This window comes from Notamacropus eugenii, chromosome 3 (genome assembly GCF_028372415.1).
Source record: "Notamacropus eugenii isolate mMacEug1 chromosome 3, mMacEug1.pri_v2, whole genome shotgun sequence".
Classification (NCBI taxonomy): Eukaryota; Metazoa; Chordata; class Mammalia; order Diprotodontia; family Macropodidae; genus Notamacropus; species Notamacropus eugenii.
The window spans coordinates 302,844,880-302,866,875 of record NC_092874.1 but is presented as its reverse complement, the minus strand read 5'-3'; the positions used below and the strand labels follow the sequence as shown (position 1 = coordinate 302,866,875).

Sequence of the window (21,996 nt, the reverse complement as noted above, 5' to 3'; positions counted from 1 at the left end):
TTTAATGAAAAATTAGGGTAAGCAGATACCACTTAATTACAGCACAAACGGCCATGTTTCGTGAGTCTGGCCAAGTTAAGTCTGCCTCAGAAGGGACAATAAAGCTTTATTTTATGCCGATTCTCAAGGCTCATGAATGGACTTGCCTGGCCAAATCTAAAAGAGGCTTTCTTTCCCAGCCTGCCCTGGGGGCTGCCGCACAGCTGCAGAGAGAGACACACAGGCCTCCTCTATCTATCACTGAGCTCCCCAGGAAGGAAGCGACTTCCCTTCAATTATCGGCATCATCAGCCCAAGAGAGCAATGGGGCCCCAGCTCTGGCTCCCCAGTCTGGCCTAAGATCAGGGTCCTGTACCACCCCAGGCCTAGGCTTGGAAAACAGAACTGAGGCAACGGAAGAGAATCTCAAAGGGAAACCCTTCATCCATCAGCAATCATCTATCACACACAGTCTGTGCTAAGTACCCCCAAACACAAAGACAGACTCTGACCTCGAGGGGCTCATGCTCTATCAGCAGAAAGAATCCTGGGTTTGAAGTCAAATGGAGCTGGGGGAAAATTCCACCTTTTGTCATAACCTGGGTGACTTCCAACTCTCTGGGCCTCATTTTCCTCATCTGTTAAAATGAGGTAATGGGATGGGGCAGAAAATGGAAAATACCAAATTCTCCAGAATGACTAGGTAGGACATTGTCAGTGCTCAAATAAAAATAGATAAATGACAGACAGATGGACAGATGAATGGATGGACCGGGGCGGGGGGGAGAGGGAGAGGGAGAGGGAGAGGGAGAGGGAGAGAGAGAGAGAGAGAGAGAGAGAGAGAGAGAGAGAGAGAGAGAGAGAGAGAGAGAGAGAGAGAGAGAAAGGTGAATGGAATGAATGATTAAATAAGGGAGGGTTTATGAAACTTGAGAGGTCCAAGTTTCCAGACCACTGCCCAAAGGAAAGCCACTATCATCCATCCATCCCCAAGGCTCATTACATACCTGCTCAGCCAAGAGAAGGTGATAGAAGGACAAGTGCAAAACAACCCCTGCCCTGAAGGACCTTACATCCTGATGGGAAACACAGACCCCTACAACATATGCGAACTATAATCATGGTAAATCCAAGGTAACGGGGAGTGTGGGTGAAGGGGAGGGCAGCTGGCAAGGACAGGAGAAGGTGGGAGGGAGTGAGGGATTCTCAGTGGCTGGGGGAGGAAGGACAGTGCATCAGGCCTGATCCTACAACCCCAAATCACTTCAGCATTCTTTCCTCCATAAAAAGAGAAGGTTGGCCTTGTAGGGGCCTGCGATGGCCCTTTGAGGAAACTGAGGGGACTTCATCTTTCACCACCCACGTTCCTACTATCAGCAGTTGGGGAGGTGGGGGTGGGGAAGGATGAATCAGAAACACCCAATAATAATAAGCCTGGAAAATCTATTATGACGAAGACCAGAGACAACACTGTACTTTGGTCTTGATTAAACCCATCAGACTTCTCAAAAAGAGTGGAGATTCTGGGGACCTTTCACCAGAAGAATTTGAGGCAATCAGCAGTAGGGAAGGGTGATGAAAACACTGGGGAGACAGGAGCCTGCAAGGAAATGAAGCCTAACCCAAAACAAACCAGCTGGGTACAATGGTGCGAGAACCGCCTTGCGCACGGCTCCAAGGAAATATTAAATCATTAAACTCTCATTACCCTAATAAGATGTTTTCTAGGCAAATTGAACACAGACCACTTTTCCCTTAAGAAAGCACAAAGAATCATGAAGGGGAAATGCAAATAGCAGCGGGGAGAGAAGTGTAACTGACAAATATCCGTGGGTATCTCCTCCCATGGCTCTGGTGGTTTTTTAGCCAAATCGCTTAATACAAATTGTAAGAGTCAGCAGGTTTTACTGGCAAGAGTCAGGAAGGAGAGACCCAGGTCCAAATCTGGTATTTACTTAGCTGTGTGACCATGGAACAGGTCACTTCCTTCTCTGAGTCTCAGTTTTTCCATATGTAAAATGGGGAGATTAATATCTATTGTACCTCTCCTCACCACCCTGAATAAAGTAAAAGGGATATGATCCTAGATTTAGAGATGGGAGGGTCCTCAGGGGTGTCACCTAGTCCCAACCTCTCATTCTACAAAGGAGGAAAACTGAGGCCAGGGAAGTGAAGTGACTTACCCAGAGTCACACTACTTTACCACACCCAGAAGCACAGTCTCCTCCCCAAAGCTATGGACAAAAATTGGTCATCAAATCCTAATTTTCTGGGAAAATGAATCTTTGATTTCTTCTGGATTGCCATGGCCAAAGGATTCTTTAGCGACCAGCAAAGGAGTGACAAGTTCATCTCCCACATGACTTGGAGGGACCTTGGACAGCAGGCACAGTTTCAGCAGAACTCACTCTGCTCCACCAGTACCCTTTGTCCAGTCAACTGGCATTTATTAAGCACCTACTGTGTGCCAACCACTGCTCTTCACACATGACGTTCCATCTCCCACCTCCGGGACTTTGCCCAGGCTGTGCCCTGTGCCTAGAATGCTTTCCTTCTTCATTCTACCTTTTAGAATCCCAAGTTTCCTACAAGTCTCTGCTCACTTTCTTCAGGAGGTCTATCTTGACTCCCTCCAACTGCTGGCACCTCCCCCTAAAATTCATCTTCTATTTTGGGTGTGCAATTATTCATGCAACTATAGCTGCCTCAATTCAAATGCAAGTTCCTTGAGGATGGGGACTATTTTGCTTTGACTTAGCATCCCCAGCACCTCAGCACAGTGCTGGGCACCAAACACATGCTTCTTGATCCCCTTAACTAGTTTCACCTTACATCCAAACTAAAAAATATACCACCATTTCCTGGGATACTTGAGTCACTCCTGGGACAAAGGAAGAAGCAGCAGAAACATCCAATAGCCAGAATGATGTAAGGAAAAAATTTACAACTCGGACTAATGTGATGATGAACAGGCAGACTAACCAGTACCTCAAAGGCCCCTGTGCAGGAGGGCAAATGAGCAGAGGTGTATTAGAACCAGCTCTTACCAGCCTGAGCTAACTGTTCAATTTTCAGTGGCAGCATTGACATCTTGGAAATTGCAAACCCCACAAATCAGGGTTTGATTTATTGTTTTGATTGTCTAGACTTTGGAAAGTGATAGAAAACATTAATGATGCAAATTAAAGTCAAATAGAATAAAACAGAATTTTTTACCTGGAGAGCCAGTTGTTAAACATTTATCAGCACACGGCTGAAAGGAGATGTGCTTTTCTGGACACAGCCAGAGAAGGAGTTTGTTTGCTTAATAACATATATTTATTACAATATGTTTGTTTGTCTTTTCAATAATGAAGAGGGAGATGGAGAGAGAATGGTCTATAGTTGATGCTGAGGTTTCAACCCAGGGACACTAAAAACTGTTGGGGTTTTACGATGTGTTGTGGTGGAACCGTCTCAAGGAATTCGGTCAGAATATCTCTAATCCATGCATAGGCATTTAGACACCTCTCATGAAGTGGGCTACGTTCCAAGAGGAACCACCAACTTCAGAGGAAGCAAGATGGATTTTTATAGGGTAAAGATGGGATTACATAACAGAAATTTACATCGAACGGAGGAATATGATTAATACTAAAAAGGCAGGAGGAGTTTATTACAGGATTAGGTAATGGAGGAGGGGTTCCATCTATGGTTCAGTGGTTAATTATTCTGGCAATGCTGCCCTCCAATGGGCTAGCTATTGTGGTCCTGTCTGATCAAGACAGTTAGGTACTGTGGTCCTGTCTTGGGCTAGATGAATGATTTGATTGTGACTGAATACAAGAACACACCTATTCAAATATGTGGGAATGGGCCTGGGGGCAGTAGCTAGGAAGAGGCAGTGTCTGGGTTCCCATCATGTGGACACACCTGCTGTTTCTGTGGGAACTAAGAGTTCAGGGACATACCTGCTGTTGTGGTGAGCCGAGGAGAGGCAGGGAGGTAGGCACAGTAATGAAGTTATAATGTTAGGGCTGGGGGCAACTCCATTAGGATCCCATCAGTCAACTCAAATGTCTCCCACCTAACTATCACAAACACTTTCTTTTTTAATTTAATTTCTCCCAATTAGCAAAAATCACCATCTTTCTCTCTCACTAAATAAAAGAAAAAAAATCCCATTATAAACTCATGGAGTCAAGCAAACCCGTGCATTGGCCGCATTCAGAAAATGGCACTCTAGTAGGCGTGGGAATATGAGAAGTACATTTCACCACAAGCCCCTGGAATCCTGGTTGACATTGTGTTGACCTGAATTCCTAAGTCTTTCAGAGTTATCTGTCTTTGCAACATTGTTGTCTTTGTATCTTCCACTGGACCAGAAGAATCGGGCTCTACTCACTCTCCTACACATCAGTTCAGACAAGTCTTCCCAGGTTTCTCCATCTCCTTCATCACTTCTCATAACAATTCCATCACATACGTGAACATACTTTGTTCAATCATGTCCTGATTGAAGGGCACCCCCTTCGTTTCCAATGTTTTCATACCATAAAAAGAACTGTTACTAATATTTCCATACGTATGACTCCCTTTCTTCTTTCTTGGATCTCTTTGCGGCCCAGATCTATACAGCTAAGGGGAACAGCTGACAGATTGTGGACATCAGAGTCGGGAAGATCTGAGTTCAGATGCTCAAATACTTACTAGCAGGGTAACCCTGGGCAAGTCACAACTTCTGCGTGCCTCAATTTCCTCACCTGTAAAATGGGGATGATAAGGGTGCTGTGACTATACAATGAGTGAATACACATAAAGGCCTTTGTAGACCTTAAAGTGTTGCTGTATGAATAGCCACTATTAGTGGTATTACTGGGTCAAAGGGTCGGCACAGTTTTACAGTCAGAAAGCACCAGACAGGGCGAGCACCAAACATTCAACAACCCATCAGAAATGTGACTGCATTTTAACGGACGTAAAATATCTCAACACCAGCGTCCGTTGGTGCCATCTCCAAACCATCTCTCTGTGAGCAGCTAGACCATCAATGTATAAGAGCAAAGGTCAAAATCAACACCAAGCTGGAAGGAAAAGACAAAGAGGAGATGAGATGACACCAACTGCAGCGATAACGCACCATCCTGAGCTGTCCACATTAAAAAATGAAGAATGGACAAACGAGCCCGTCAGATCAGCCACCCTTTCACCCAAGCCTTCACCACAAAGAAGCCAAAGAGCCCTCAGGCAGCAACAGCCACCCTCGGGCCATACCGCAAGGCCACACGGCCAAGGGAGATACCAATTTAGATTGTAAATTCATTATGGGGGAAGAAAAAAACTAGGTGAAAGCACCATATCCTGACAAAGTTGGTACCTGAAGAACAGAGAGGAAAATAAACCCCCCTCCTTTCTTTGTCAAGGCATAAGACTGTGGGTATGGAACACAAAATGTACTCTCAGACTTGGCCAATGCACTGCTTAATTTTCTTAAGCTCCCCTTTTCTTCTTTGTTAGAAGGGATAATTCACTGGGGAAAGGAAAGGGAGAGGGAATGTATTTGGAAAAATGATGGTGTAACAATATGATATTTTTTTCATTTGTTTAAACATTACAGAAAAAGATGTTGGAATATCACATTCGCACCTCCCAAAACAGTGAGGAGTCATGGAAAGGAAAGGACATTTGTAGGAAGTTCAGGGCAAGACCCCACTAGGCCATATCTTCCCATAAACAAAACATAACCTATTTTTCTCCTCACTGACAGTGGAATGCTCACTTTTAGACTGTACCCTGCGGTCGCTTCTGAGTTACATGAGGAAACAGAAATGGCTCACCAAGACAAAGGCAGGAAGGGCAGCTGGGACGGGGCTGGGATGGGCCAAGGACACAGCAAAGAGGCTGCCAAGCTAGAAGGGACAACTTTGCAAGCACCAAAGGATCAATTTTCAAGAATCTGATGGAAATAAAAACACCAAACAACTAGGGAGTGGGGGGACAGGGGGAAGGGTTGGGGTACAAAACTCGGATGGTTTTATTATCCCAAAGTAGCAGGCAAAGGATATTACGAACTGAGGATCCACAGGCCTGCTTTCTTATCTGCAAAAAATCTTAATGAAAATTATGTAATCAAAAGAGATAATCAGGGAAATTGTGTTATGCAAGGGGCAGTAGGTGATTCAGTGGATAGAGCACAGGGTCAGGAGTCAGGAAGACCCAGGTTCAAATCCAGCCTCAGACACTTCCTGGCTGTGTGACCCTGGGCAAGTCACTTCACCCTGTTTGCCTCAGTTTCCTCATCTACAAAAGGAGCTGGAGAAGGACATGGCAAACCACGCTGGTACCCCTGCCAAGAGAAAACAGGGTCATAAAGTCAGACACAACTGTACAGCAACATGTGTCCAGCGCATCTTTGATGAAAATGAGAAGGGAGCAGACAGGCTTTTTCACATATTTTCTGGCAGAAACAGGAAAAACATTTGACCCAACAACCAAATAGAAGCTTAAAGTCTTTCCTCCAACAAAGTGTGCCCATGCATGTGCTAAGATCATATAAATGCCGCAGAGAGATGCCAAGATTTCAATAAATGGCTATTCCATTATCCCTCAATTATCCATGCTCATCGATCAAAAGGCATGGATTAAACATCTGATATGGGAAGCCAAGACAGAAATCAAAGTCCCTGCCTTCATGAGGCTTCTTCTATTGGGGAAAGCCTACAACATCAGACAAAGTCTCACTCCAAGAGAGGGGTCCTTGGCTGACCGTGACCCCTGTTGGGAGCCTCCTGAGCAGAGCCAAGCGGAAGAGGGCCTCCATAGAACAGATGAGGTGTCTGAGTCCTGCTGGAGAGCTGGCAGGAACTGCAGAGGCCACTGGACCCAACCACTTCAGCCCAAAAGGGTAAAGGACTTGCCCAAAGTCACCCAGAGTGTAAAGCGCAGAGGCCAGTCATGGACTTTAAAGGTATCAGTACTGAAAGCACTGAAAACTCTGGAACTGTACTTCTTTAATGACTCACAACTTAAAATCTGTACAGGATCTCAAAAAAAAAATTTAGTTCATTAGGAACACAGAACCACAAGAATCACGGACCTGGAGCAAGGAGGGACCTCAGAGGTCCAACCCTCTTATTTTACAGAGAAGGAAACTGAGGCCCAAGGAAATAAAGTAATTTGCTGAAGGTCACAACAGTAATGTCAAAGACACTAGAGTTGAACTCAGAACCTCTAACTTCTGAGCACGTTCTTTCCATTGTACTAGGTGAATATTTTCTTGCTGGAAGAGAGAAAAACTATAAAAATTTTTTAAATGTAAAACAAGACCCAAGGAAAACTGTGGAGACTACAGAGCCCCAGGGGTTGATGGGAGAGGCCTGGGTCTCACTCAGGTCCCAGCGAGGCTGCTAGAGCCTGGGGCCAGAGATAAAGGAGTCACAAGCTTCTCCCAGCCCCAGGCACAGAGCACTAGGCTGCTCCAAAAGATAAGACGGCAACCACAGAAGCTGCAGCAATTTTCCAGTCTTCCTTTGGAGGCATCAGAAAACCCGAGTTCAAATCTAGCTTCAGGAACTTATCAGCTGAATAACCCTGGTCAAGTTACTTCACTGCTGCTTGCCTCAATTTCCCCAATTGTAAAATAGGGATAATAAAAGCATCTACCTCCCAGAGCTGTTGTGAGGATCAAAAAAGATATTCCCCAAGTGCTTAGCACGGTTCCTGACCCATAGCAGCTATGTTTCCTTCATAGTAGTAAAAATCCCTTTAGTTAAGGCCCACTCAGCACTGCAGCAATGTCCTGCACATTCAAATCTGTGTGGAAGCACGTGTACACGCGTGCATGCACACGCATGCACGCACACACACACACACACACTCTCCTCTCCCTCATTCTAGACCAGAGTAGTATGGTATGGGACTTTACATTTGCCCTTCTTAAATCCAATCTTATTAAATTAGCCTTTCATGCCAGGACGCTGAAATTTGATTCTGTTGTCCAGCATTTTTGAAGCCATCCCTCAAAACTCTGTTTCACAGGCAAAGATTATCAGCATGCCTTCACTGGGGTCACTACTGGGATCTCAGTGTTGGACAGAGCCAGGAAATACTCCACACCAAGGAAACGAGGGGAAGGGAATGACACCAGTTCTGAATCTTCCCAACCACAAGTCATCCAGCCTTCATCACTTCATATGGTCCATAAAGGAGAGACTGAAAACAGAACTGAAGATTTGGATGGGACCTCAGAGAGCCAACAGACCAACTAGCTCCCAGACCCAACTAGATCCCCCAGGGCATACCCTCTCTCCATGAAGGGCCATCTGGCCTTTGAGGCCTACTTGAATAAAAGGGAAGACTGTACTTCCACAGGCAGCGAATCGTCCATGTAAACAGCTCTCCTTGTTAGGGAGTTTTGGGGCTCTCCCAGCCAAGGAAAACAGGCCTAAGCCCTCCACCACCTGCCTGTCAAATGCCTTTCTTTTTTAAGCATTAATGAAGCCTTTTGTTTTTACCCATGACATTCATCTCTAAATAGAGCCCTGCCCAACCCAACAAGTCTTCTCTTGTACCAAGACTTTAAAAAAAGAGGGGGGAAAACCACAAACACAAAGAAGCTGAAGCTGAATAACTACAATGGCCAAGACTGGCCCCTAAGAATAGCCTAGAAAACATGCCTCCCTCCCTTCTTGGCAGAGATGGGGGATTACAGGTGTGGAACGGCCCAAACATTGCCAGATTTCGTTGGTGAATTGGATGGTTTTGCACCTTGGCTTGTCTGTTGTTTTTTTTCAATTCTCTTTTTTATTCTATGTTAGGAAGCAAGGTTCCCAGATCGAAGGGGGTGGGGGGAAGGGAGGGAGTAAATAACAACATCTGATTCAACACACATAGCCTAGAGCCAGGAAGACCCAAATTCAAATGTGACTTCAAACACTTATGAACTGTGTGACCCTGGGCAAATCTGCCTTGGTTTCCTCCATTATCAAGTGGCAATGATAACAGCACCAACCTCACAAAGTTGTTGTGAAGATCAAACAAGATATTATTTGTAAAAAACACTCAATATAGTGCCTGGCACATAGTACGTGACATTATAAATGACTATTCCCTTGCCCTAAACAGTTTTGCAGTGTATAACCTAAATTAAAATGGCTTCCAGTCATTATGGGAAAAGTTAAGAATCTGCAAAGTGTTACTTCTGAAAATCTAAGGATTTCTAGGATTTATGAACAACTAATACAGCCATGTGATTGAACAATGATTTCCAAGGATAAAATAGCCAGGTTAACTGAAAAGTGTCCTGGCTTGGGAATTAAGAGAAATAGGCCCTAATCCATGCTCTTTGACTAAGTAAATCACTAAGGCAAATCAATCTTTGCTCAAATGGGGATTATAATTTCTTTGGTGCCTACCTCACAGGTTGTAGTGAGGAGCACAGAATATAGAAGATATATACCACACTAAAAAGAAACCCCCTTAGAAGTCCAGTGATAGGGCGGAGTAGAAAGACGCACATACACATAGCTCCGAACCCACAACCCATAGAATGGCTACAGGGAAGTAACTCACGGCGAATTCCGCACCCAGAGGCCACGGAACATTGGAGCGAGGGAGATTTCTGTTCCAGAGAGACCTGCAAACCTCTCGCGGGGGGGTCCTTCGCGCTGCGGACTGGGCGCCGGGACTGGGAGCTGAGTGCAGCCCTGCCGCGGCCGCGGCACCAAGAGGAAAAGATCCGAGCAGGCTTCACAGACAGGATCTCCAGCGGCCACGCGGGTCCCTCCACCCACAGAGGGATCTGCAAACCTCTCGCAAAAGGTCCTTCGCGCTGTAGACACAAAGCCCAGCCCAGACCTGCTGCGGCCACGGCTGCGGCACCGAGAGAAACAGATCCGAGCAGGCTTCAGGGACGGGATCTCCAGCGGCCGCACAAGTCCCTCCACCCACAGGTGACAGGGGTGGGTGAGAGAGTCTCTTTGGCGGGTCGAGAGGGGAGTGGGGTGCCCCCATAATACAGGCCCCCCCCCGGGAGGTAGAAGCTGAGAGGCGGCTGCAGACAGGGGCTCCCCAAGCGGGCGGGAGCCTGAATCCATTGCGGAAGGTCTGTGCATAAACCCCCTGAGGGAACTGAGCCTGAGAGGTGGCCCTGCCCCGATCTCAGCACCAGATCATAATCTCATACTGAATAGCAGCCCTGCCCCCGCCAAAAGCCCTGAGGCTGGAAGCAGCATTTGAATCTCAGACCACAAACACGGGCTGGGAGGATCAGGAGGTGAGGTGGGTGTGAGGAAAATATTCAGAGGTCAAGTCACTGGCTGGGAAAATGCCCAGAAAAGGGAAAAGAAATAAGACTATAGAAGGTTACTTTCTTGGCGAACAGGCATTTCCTCCCTTCCTTTCTGATGAGGAAGAACAATGCTTACCATCAGGCAAAGACACAGAAATCAAGGCTTCTGTGTCCCAGCCCACCCAATGGGCTCAGGCCATGGAAGAGCTCAAAAAGAATTTTGAAAATCAAGTTAGAGAGGTGGAGGAAAAGCTGGGAAGAGAAATGAGAGACATGAAGTCAAAGCATGAACAGCAGATCAGATCCCTGCTAAGGGAGACCCAAAAAAATGTTGAAGAAATTAACACCTTGAAAACTAGCCTAACTCAATTGGCAAAACAGGTTCAAAAAGCCAATGAGGAGAAGAATGCTTTCAAAAGCAGAATTAGCCAAATGGAAAAGGAGATTCAAAAGCTCACTGAAGAAAATAGTTCTTTCAAAATTAGAATGGCACAGATGGAGGCTAATGACTTTATGCAAAACCAAGAAATCACAGAACAAAGAGAGAAGAATGGAAAAATGGAAGATAATGTGAAATATCTCATTGGAAAAACAACAGACCTGGAAAATAGATCCAGGAGAGACAATTTAAAAATTATGGGACTACCTGAAAGCCATGATCAAAAGAAGAGCCTAGACATCATCTTTCATGAAATTATCAAGGAAAACTGCCCTGAGATTCTAGAACCAGAGGGCAAAATAAATATTCAAGGAATCCACAGAACACCGCCTGAAAGAGATCCAAAAAGAGAAACTCCTAGGAACATTGTGGCCAAATTCCAGAGTTCCCAGGTCAAGGAGAAAATACTGCAGGCAGCTAGAAAGAAACAATTCAAGTATTGTGGAAATACAATCAGGATAACACAAGATCTAGCAGCCTCTACATTAAGGGATCGAAGGGCATGGAACAGTATATTCCAGAAGTCAAAGGAACTAGGACTAAAACCAAGAATCACCTACCCAGCAAAACTGACTATAATACTTCAGGGGAAAAAATGGTCTTTCAATGAAATAGAGGATTTTCAAGTATTCTTGATGAAAAGACCAGAGCTGAAAAGAAAATTTGACTTTCAAACACAAGAATGAAGAGAACCATGAAAAGGTGAACAGCAAAGTGAAGTCATAAGGGACTTACTAAAGCTGAACTGTTTACATTCCTACATGGAAAGACAATATTTGTAACTCTTGAAACATTTCAGTATCTGGGTACTGGGTGGGATTACACATGCACACACGCTCACATACATAGAGACAGAGTGCACAGAGTGAATTGAATAGGATGGGATCATATCTTTAAAACAAAATGAAATCAAGCAGTGAGAGAGAAATATATTGGGAGGAGAAAGGGAGAAATTGAATGGGGCAGGTTATCTCTCATGAAAGAGGCAATCAAAAGACTCATTAGTGGAGGGATAAAGAGGGGAGGTGAGAGAAAAACATGAAGTCTACTCTCATCACATTCCACTAAAGAAAAGAATAAAGTGCACACTCATTTTGGTAGGAAAACCTATCTCACAATACAGGAAAGTGGGGGATAAGGGGACAAGCAGGGAGGGGGGGATGATAGAAGGGAGGGCATGAGGAGGAGAGTGCAATTCGAGGTCGACACTCATGGGGAGGGATAGGATCAAAAGAGAATAGAAGTAATGGGGGACAGGATAGGATGGAGGGAAATATAGTTAGTCCTATACAACACAACTATTATGGAAGTCATTTGCAAAACTACACAGATATGGCCTATATTGAATTGCTTGCCTTCCAAAGGGAAGGGGTGGGGAGGGAGGGAGGAAGAGAAGTTGGAACTCAAAGTGTTAGGATCAACTGTCGAGTAATGTTCTTGCCACTAGGAAATAAGAAAAACAGGTAAAGGGGTATAGAAAGCTATCTGCCCCTACAGGACAAAAGAGAAGATGGAGACAAGGGCAGAGAGGGATGATAGAAGAGAGAGCAGATTGGTCATAGGGGCAATTAGAATGCTTGGTGTTTGGGGGGGGAGGGGATAAAAGGGGAGAAAATTTGTAACCCAAAATTTTGTGAAAATGAATGTTAAAAGTTAAATAAATAAATTTAATAATAATAAAAAAAAAAATAAAAAATAAAAAAAAAAAAAAAAGAAGTCCAGTGATACCAGCAAGGTGGAACTGGGGCTGTTTGTATCTAAAACTCAATGCTAACAATATAAGCAAAGGTGAAACGCTAAAAGCTTCCCCAGTAAATAACAGGAGTAAAGGAAAGATGCTCCCTTTCCCTGGTATACTTTGACATAACTCTAGGAATGTTAGAAATAGCACTGAGATTATGGGCATAAAAATGGGCAAAGAAGAAACAAAAGTATTTCTATTTGCTGATGACATGGTATCCCTAGAAAACCATATGGAATCAGCAAAGAAGCAAATTGAGAAAATAGATACCCTCTAAAGTAACAGTACAGCCCATAAACAAAAATCAACAGTATTTCTCGGTAACCATCACAAAATCCAAGAGGAAAGAACAGGAATAACTAGACAAGGCATAACATAAAAGCACTGGGTGTCTTCCTTTGCCCCTCTGCTCATCTCTCTGTACAAGCTTTCCCTCAGCGAAGCCCATGTGATTCAGCCATGGCAGACAATGGAACTCCTCCAAATAATGGGGAAAAGGGCATCTGAGGATATAACAAAGGTACCAGTGCTGTGTGAGGTCTGAGACAGCAACGATTATTTCTGATGAGGATCACAGCAATAGAATCAGAATTAAGCAATTAACAAGTATTTAGTAAGAGACTCCTATATGCCAGGAGAAGAAACAAAACTATGCAGAAAATATCCCACACTAATAATCATACCAAATCCCTGTGTAGACAAAGGCTACTACTACTAAAACAAGCCTCGATTCATTAATGAGTATTACTCATTTTGTCGGGGGCTTTGAAGGCCTGTCTTCTTGAAAGGCACATTTTTCAGGGAGGCTTATGTGGATCGGTGGAACAAATTAGGAGAAACGCTGGCTAGAAAGAAAATAATGGGAAAAATAATGAAAGGAAGTTAGACTAAGCCACACCAAGCAAGGCTTGAAATCAAAGTCACTTCCTCTTAACCAGAGAAGGAAAAAGAGAAGTGATTTCCAAGCCCACCTCCCCCAGGGCTGCATGGGGAAGAGCATAGGATTCAGTCTGCAATGAAACACAATTTTGCCTTTTTTAAAAACTGTCCATTGAAAGAGAAACAGTCAAACAAATTGCTATCTTTGTGTTTATTCAAAAATGACTCTAAACAATGAGAAAAAGTCAAACAGCACCAAGGCTCCTAGTTAAGAAGTAAAATAAATTCCAAGAAACTGAAGAGGTTTATTTTCAGTGAAGGGTATGTACAGGATCCTAGATTTAGGGCAGGAAGGGATCTTACAGGCCATCCAGTTTAAACATTTCAATTTTACAGGCTAAGAAACTGAGAGAGAAACGAGTAACAGAGAGAGGAGGAGGGAGACAGAAAGAAACAGACAGACGGGAGAGGAAGAGAGAGAGAGAGAGAGGAGAGAGGGAGAGAGAGACAGAGAGACAGAGAGAGAGAAACAGAGAGAAAGAGAGAGAGGAGAGGGAGAGGGAGAGGGAGAGAGAGGTAATCTATCCAAGCAGACTGCCCCTGGACATGGACCATGAGCTGGTTCAGACAAGCAGAGTGTCTTGTTACAACCCTGGAAGGCCTAATAGCCATGGCTTACTCCCACTGGGTACTATATGAGTTCATACAGATACTGTAGGCTCCTGTTGATGGTGTACATGCTTGCAGAAGGGTGCAGCTCAGCTCAGGTTTATGGGATATGCTACTTTTCCTATGGTACTTTCATTAAATAATTTTGCTGGATGCAGGGGGTAGAGAAACACCCTTGCAGCACTTCAGAAATTCCAGCTGTGATCATTATTCTTTGATAATACATTCCCAACAAAAAGTCATCATTTAGCTACCTGTGGAACAGGAAAGTAAAGAAAAACATATCCCTCCACCCAAAAAACCACCTTTGATTTTTACTTAAAATGTTCAATCCAACTTCTGAAATCAAGGTCCCTATCCCACCCCACCCCCCAATGGCTGTCCTTGGGATCTGCACCACATTGGTGGGAGGGAGCTGGAAGGACCCCAGAATTCTACCCAAGGCACTGACCAATCCTAACCTCAGGTAACAGAGAAGTGACAGACCAGAGGCCCAGAAGAATCCACGCAAAATATTTGACTCCATGTTTGTTAAAAGGGGATGATGCCTACTGGGGAGGGGGGAGGAGACGCTAGTGAATAGTGACAGACATGGAAAAAAGCATTAATAAAACATTTTTTAATGTAAAAAAGAAAAAATGTATGTAGAAGGAGATAGAAATAGAGCAACTCCATTTTCTGAGTCATTTTCAGTCATCTCATGGCCCCATTTGGGGTTTTGCATGGCAGAGATACTGGAGTGGTTTGCCATGTTCTTCTCCAGCTCCTTTTATAGATGAGGAAACTGAGGCAAAACAGGGTGAAATCACTTGCCCAAGGTCACACAGCTAGGAAGTGTTTGGATTTGAACTTAGCAAGATGATTCTTTCTGACTCCAGGCTCGGAGCTCTATGCACTATAATGCCTCCCAGATGCCCACAATGGCGGGCAGTTCTGTTACTGTTTGGTTAAACCCAATATAAATGTCATTTTTAAAGTATACATAAAAAAAGAGGTTCAGTTTCTCCCCCAATCTTCATCCCAGTTATTTTACATCCTGAATATGAGCTAGATAATTTCATTTAATCATGGTTTTTAAAAGCAGGCAGGTCCAGGAGACCTGCGGCCCAGAAGCTCCAGGCTCCATCACTAACTCATGACTCTCCCTTCCCCAGGGCCATAGCTCATTTCCTCCCCAGAAGTGAGCCATACCACCCCTAACTGTGAACAATAGTGGGGACAGGGAAGGGGGAAGGGGCTTGTTAAGAGAAGCAGAGTTTTAATCTCCAACTAAATCTTCAATTAGAGATTAAGAGGACTCCAAAGAAGAAAGTCAACACCTGGAGTCCCAGCCCCTTTCAAAGGCAGGCTGGTGGTTTCCTGTCTTCTGGCCAAGCAGCCCTTCTCTAGCTAGTCTCAAGCTGTGGGAGCACTTCACATGTCCCTGATATATCCCACCCAGGGACCCGGATATTTGAGGTCGTCACTCTTCAATGATGGAGTGAAAAAGTATTCATTAAGTGCTTACTGTGTGCCCAGTAGTGACCAAAGCTGTGAGAATGAATGAATGAATGAATTGGATGCGTTAAGTGCTTACTTTGTGCCAATCATTTTGCTGCAAGCTGGGGATCACATACAAAAATGAGTCAGATAAACTCATTCTAAGACAAGGAGAGGCACAGAGAGGAGCTGGAGCCAGAGAAGATCTTTGGTTTGGGAAGTCACAGAGCCTGCCTCCTCCCCATCCCCTGGTAACTTCAGGGCCTTCTCTTGGTTAATCATCTCCTGTTTAGCCAGTATAGAGTTTGCTTTGGACAGATTTGTTTGTAGGGGGTCATCTCCAGTCTTCCTGATCTATATCTAGCCACCACACCCAGATGGCTCTAGAGGAATGAGTGAGTGCAACTGCCCTCCCTCACTTAAATCCAATTCACTTGCAAGTCATGGCATCACTTTCCTGATGTCACAGTCCTCTTCCTTGACTCTCACCAGTCAATCAGTCTACATTGATTAAGCACCTACTGTGTTCCAGGCACTGTGCTAAGGGCTGGGGATACAAAAGGAGACAAAAGAAAGAAGGACAAACAACAATTTCTTTGTAGTCTCCTCATTAGCTTGGAAGCCCCTTGAGGGCAAGTTCTTTGTTTGCCTCTTTTCGTATCCCCAGTCCTTAGCACAGTGCCTGGAACACAGTAGCTGCTTAATCAATGTAGACTGATTGACTGACTGGTGAGAGTCAAGGATGAGCCCTTTCTAGAAGCAACAGTGGTGGAGATTTGAACACAGATTCTAGAGAAACAAGCAGAAGGAAGGCTCTCACTTGTACAGCGGCCCAAAATGTTTTCCCCTATGAGCCAGTCTATCTGGTTTAGTGAAGAGAGAACACTCACTTGCTCACTAGCCCCACAGGTGGAACCCGATTCAACCTGTGCCTTTGACATTGACTTTATGTGACCCTGGGAAAGTCATTTCATCTCTTGGAGTCTCAGTTTTCCCATCTGTGAAATGGGGATAACAGTACATACACTACCCACCTCCTAATACAGCAGAAAGCTGTATACCTGAAAGTGCTACAGAAAGGAGAGTTATGATGAAGGAGGCCAGAGGACAGGTAGAGTGCTGGACTAGGACACAAGAGGATGTGGGATGGACTTTCACCTCCAAGGAAGTTTCTTAATCTCTTAGAGACTCAGTTTCCCCATCTGTAACAGGGGGATAAGGGCAACTAGGTGGTCCAGTAAATAGAATACACTAGGCCTGGAGTCAGGAAAACCTGAGTTCAAATCCAGCCTCAGACATTTATTAGCTGTGTGACCCTGGGTAAGTCACTTCACCTTGTTGGCCTCAGTTTGCTCATCTGTAAAATGAGCTGGAGAAAGAAATGGCAAACCACTCATATCTTTGCCAGGAAAACCCCAAATGGGGTCACAAAGAATCAGACATGACAGAAATGACTGAACAAAATGGGGATAATAATATCTTACAGGATTGCTATGTAAAGCACTTTGCAAACCTTACTGTGCTATCTCTATCTATGTGTGCACATATATAATACGTAATATAATGCGATAATAAATACACATACATAGATCAAGTTAAATTATAGCTGTGATTTCACTGACAAGTAGAGTTCCTGGGGAGGAAGATTCCCACTGATGAAGATCAGCACGACTTATAATTTTAGGAAGTGGCCTCAGATACTGGGGGATTAAATGGTCCCACCGACAGTCCTAACTGGATTTGAACCCACCTCTCAAAACGCAGTACAGCACAGTGGGAAAATCACTGGCTTTGGAGTCAGAGTGACCTCTGAGGTTTGCTGCCTGTGTGACTGTGGGCTAGTCACATCATTCTCAGCTTCAGCTTCCCTAGCTGTACAACAAAGGCGTTGGATTAGATGGCCCCCTGAGGACCTTTCCACCTCTAGGTCAACAAATCTCAGTCTTCTTGACTCTAAAACCATTCTCTACCCAGTCCGAAGCAAGGTCTCTGACTATGTAAATAAATATCAGATACAAATAGGCACACAAAAGTGTGTGTGGGTAATTTGATCTGTGGCACACATTATCCCTGGGCTTTCAGTACAGAAGAGAACAGAGGAGATTCCACAGGAGACACAGACAGGCAGGACAGCTTTGAAATTAACACGCTGACTATGTCCTAGTCTGTAAAAAGAAACACAAACCATCTTTACTGGATACAAGGCTTCATGTATCTTCCTCCTCTTTGACAACAAAGGACGAACACGCAGTGTGTGTGTGTGTGTAAGTAAAATTTAATGTTCAATATTTGCAAAATACAGAAGAAAAATAATATGCGTATATATATCTATATATGTGTATACACACATACATACACAAATAAATGTGTACAGATAGATGATAATCATGTACCTGAGTTTGTTTAGTCATTTTCTGGCCAATAGGTCCTGACTGTTTATCGGAGATTTTTCACATACACACATTTATATGTATGTGAATATATATGTACACAATATTTATAAAATAATTTATCAAACAATCAATACAAACATGTTTATAAAACAATAATACGTAACATGTTTATAAAATCTATGATATGCATGTTATATGTTTATATACATTTTTGTGAAAAGTCTCTGAGAAACAGAATCAGGGTCCATTGACTAGAAAATGGCTAAACAAACTCAGGTACATGATTATAATGAGATATTTCTGGGCTGTAAGAAATTACTAATATAAAGAATTTAGAGAAGCCTGGGAAGATTTCCATGAACTAACACAAAGTCAAGTCAGTAGACTCAGGACAATACTATCCACAAGGACTACACCATTATCAATGGAAAGAACCAACCACAATAAAACAACTTAAACCAAATGCTATGAAATTATAATAACCAACCTCAGCCTCAGAGAAGAAGTCCACTAGGAACCTCCCTCCTTGCTTTGTCAAAATGCCAGACTATGGGTGAAGGACACTGTAGATACCAGTTTTTTCAATATTTTGGTTAGCTTTGCTGAAAACTTCTTTTCCCCTTTTTAAAAATTCTTTATTATAAGGGATGGCTCTACTGAGAGAGGCAGGTGATGCAAAAATAAAAAAAATACAATTTTATTAAAAAGAAAATGTTTCAGAGCTTCAAAGAACTATGTTACATGTACTTTAAATATTCCTTTCCATTTTTCCCAATGGTCACATTTTGTCACAGTTCCCTTTTCTAAAACAAGGATGCCACATGATGGAAAAATATTTCAGTTAGTCATGATGTGATTCACAATTATACAGCCCTTCCTGTTCACTATTCGGCACCAAAGCTTTTTAATCTCCTTTCTTGCAGCTTCTAAAATTCCTGCTCAAGGAAACCAGAATCAGCCTTGGCTAAATCTTTCCTCAACATCCTATTTCAGTGAAAGATCTGTTTCTAAGATTTACAGACTGACACTAGCTTGTTAATTACTTCTGGATAACTGCAGTCTGCTGTTCGGTATCTCATTTTGGCCACCCTCCACTCCCATCCCCTGCCCCCTCTTCTAAGTATCTTATCCACATGTGGTGCTTCCAAAGATAACCGCTCTCTCCTAGAGTTCCTACTGACTCCCTACTGAGAGCAGGGCTGAGTAACTGGCACTGACGGAAAGTCTTCTCTCAATCACTTTTCCCCTAGATAAAAACATTTTCTTGCCTCCAGTGACAAAGAAATGCTACTTCTAACACATGTGGAGGTCAGGACAGGGGTGTCCTCTGATGGGTGCCAAGGTGAGGGACTGTCACACCCAACTGGGCCAACGCTGTAACCTGGAAACACCAATTAACTAGGCAGGCACCCCAAGAAAGTCTAATACAGAAGGAGAAACCCACATGTGTGCAAACATAGAGTAGGTTTTTGCTTTGCGGCAAAGGGGGTGACCATCAATTGGGACTGACTGAAAAACATAATATGTATGTAACAGAATATGCTACTCCACAGAAATAATGGAGGGTATAGCTTCAGAGAATAATGACGACAATGATGATGATAGATACGTAGTACTTGTGCAATGCTTTGAGGTTTGCCAAGTACTGCACATACATTACTTCACTTGGTCCTTATAACAACCCTTGGAGGTCAAATACTAATTTTATCCCTGTTTAACAAATGATGAAAGTGAGACTCAGTGACAGGTCCAGTATCTTGCCAAGGTCACACTGTTGGAAAGCTCTGAGGTAGAATCTGAATTCAGGTCTTCCTGACCTAGGTCCTAAATTCCATCTACTGCCCCACAGAGCAGCCTAAATTCTGGAAGACTTGTACGAACACAGCAATGGGAAGGAAAACGCTCTGAAATGAAACGCTAATCGACACCAGGAGATCATAATTTTAGACATGAAGTCGCGCAAAATCTTACTCCTCTGTGATCCAGCAGCAATGGTCCATGTGCGGGTCCTCCAACACGACATTCCAAATCCATCTCCCACCTCCATGTCTTTGCTCTGGCAGTGTCCCATGCCCGGAATGCTCTCCCTCCTCCCTCAGTCTTCTGGCTTTCTTCAAGACAGTTCAAATCCCACCTCTGGCCCTTAGCAGATAATGTCTCTCTTTTCTGATCATCTCCCACTTACTCTGTATAGATTTTTGTATGTACCTAATTACTTACATGCTATCTCCCCATTGGAAGGTATGCACCTTGAGGGCAGAGACTTGTTTGTAGTGGGTTTGAGTTTTTTTTCTCTCTCTTTTTTTTTTTGGCCTTTTTGTATACTCAGCACTTAGCACAGGGCCTGGCACACAGGAATTGAACCAGTGTTTATTGCCAGACTCTTTTAGTGCCTGATTATTTAGAGCAGGTAAAGTGGGTTTTCCTATGATTTTTCTGCCTCTGTATGCTAACAAAGGGTGGCCCTAAGGAATTACTGAGAGGCAAAATCCAGAATGGAAGGACGCAATGTCTGGCTGGACCAAAAGGACGGCTTGGATCAGTGCTGCCCCCTCCCCAGAGAGGGTAGCCAGGGTAGACAAAACCAAGGTCAAGGCCCTCGGGTAACAGGGTTAGTAGTAAGAGTTACTGGGGGTCATTTATTTGTTCAGTATAAGGTACTGAATAGTCAGGAACCCATAAAGACCCCTTGGCTTCCAGGAGATTCCAAAGGAAGCTTATCCAGGAGAGACACACAAACAGCCAACTGACCAACAAGCCTGAATTTCTGGCTGGACGCCCCACTGCTTTCACCCCTCACACTGGACTCAGACTCCCAAGGCCACGAACCATCTGGGCCCTGGCAGGTATAGACGGCAGGTCAGGAGAGAGAGGAACAGGACTTGAGGCTCTCACCCTTCCCCGGCCTCTAACTCCAGGCCTTGGACAAATGGCCTCACCTGAAATGGTTCATTGTCCTCATCTGAAAAATGGGTATAGACAGTAATCCAGGCCACAGGAAACTGTCACCACCAGTGAAAGGATGAGGTAAGTCAGGGTCTAGCTAAGCTGACTGTAAGCCTCCCCAGGTCATGTCCCATCTCTGCATCCTCAGGTAAGTGAACAGGGATTTTCCACACAGTAGGTACTTAATAATTGCTTCTTGCAGCAGTATTGAAAGGCAGCGCCTCGCCTCAGGGCCAGGACTTGGGCTGCCCCAAGGTGGCTCATTATCTACTCCGTGGGTGTCCCGCAACGTGGAGGGGGGCCCCAAGAAGCGTGTGCAAGGAGATAAGGGGAGCGCCCCAGGCCCTCCCCCCTCTCCCCACTAGTTTGTGAAATGCTTTTCTCAAGGAGCGGGGTGTGGAACTGGCTGGGAAAGGGGAGAAGGGGGAGGGGAGCAAAGGAGGGGTGGGGGCGGGGTTGGGGGAAGCAGGAGGGAAGGAAAGAAGGGGAGAGGAAGGCAGGAATGACAGATGGAGGGGGAGGGGAGCTGGGGGAGGGCAATAAGGTGGGAAGGACGGGGGGAAGGGCGCCTCACCCCCGGCCAGGGCCAGGGGCCTGGGACCCTCCCTCGCTCACTCACCCTCCTTGGCTCTCTTCTTCCGGCCCAGCGTGCCTCCGAGCTTGCCCAGGAAGGACTCGTCCTTCTTGGCCCGGGGCGGCCGCAGCGGCGGCCCCGGGGAGCGGAGCGGGGCGGCGGGCAGCGTGGACATGGGGGCGGCGGGGGCACCGGCGGGGGGACGTGCGCGCGGCTGCCCGGGAACGGGGAGCGCGTGTGCTAGCGGCCCGGAGCGGAGTGGGGGGCGGTGGGGAAGCGTGAGCCCTGTCCGGTGGCGCCCCGCCCCTGCCTCCGGGCCCCGCCCCGGCCCCGCCCCCGCCCCGCCCCGCCCCCGGCCAGCCCGCTAACCCTGGCTGACCTTGACCTCGGGGCGCGAGGCGCCCACCCCGCCCTGACGAGGCCAGCAGCTGGTATGGGCGTGGCCCCCAAGCACGCGCTCGCGGCTGGACTGTAGGATCCCACGTGCACTCGCCCTCACTCTACAGAGGCCCAGCTCAAGCGAGTGAGCATTTATTGAGCTCCTACTGTGTCCCGCGCCGTGGACCTGAGCGGGGAGATGCGCAAGGAGTCCAGAAACAGCCCCTGCCATCCCAGAATCTAGTCTGTCCT

The 21,996-nt window shown here is 45.2% G+C and overlaps 1 protein-coding gene across 1 annotated transcript in view; it reads right to left on the bottom strand.

Annotated features, from left to right (window-relative positions):
* The window catches only part of PARVB (parvin beta), a 99,361-nt gene extending 77,712 nt beyond the window's left edge, over positions 1–21,649 (bottom strand). The window contains exon 1 of the mRNA XM_072596379.1: positions 21,412–21,649. Within this exon, the coding sequence (XP_072452480.1) occupies positions 21,412–21,541 (130 nt within the window). The 5' untranslated portion in view covers positions 21,542–21,649. The remainder of the gene's footprint in view (positions 1–21,411) is intronic.
* Positions 21,650–21,996: the final 347 nt, after the last annotated feature.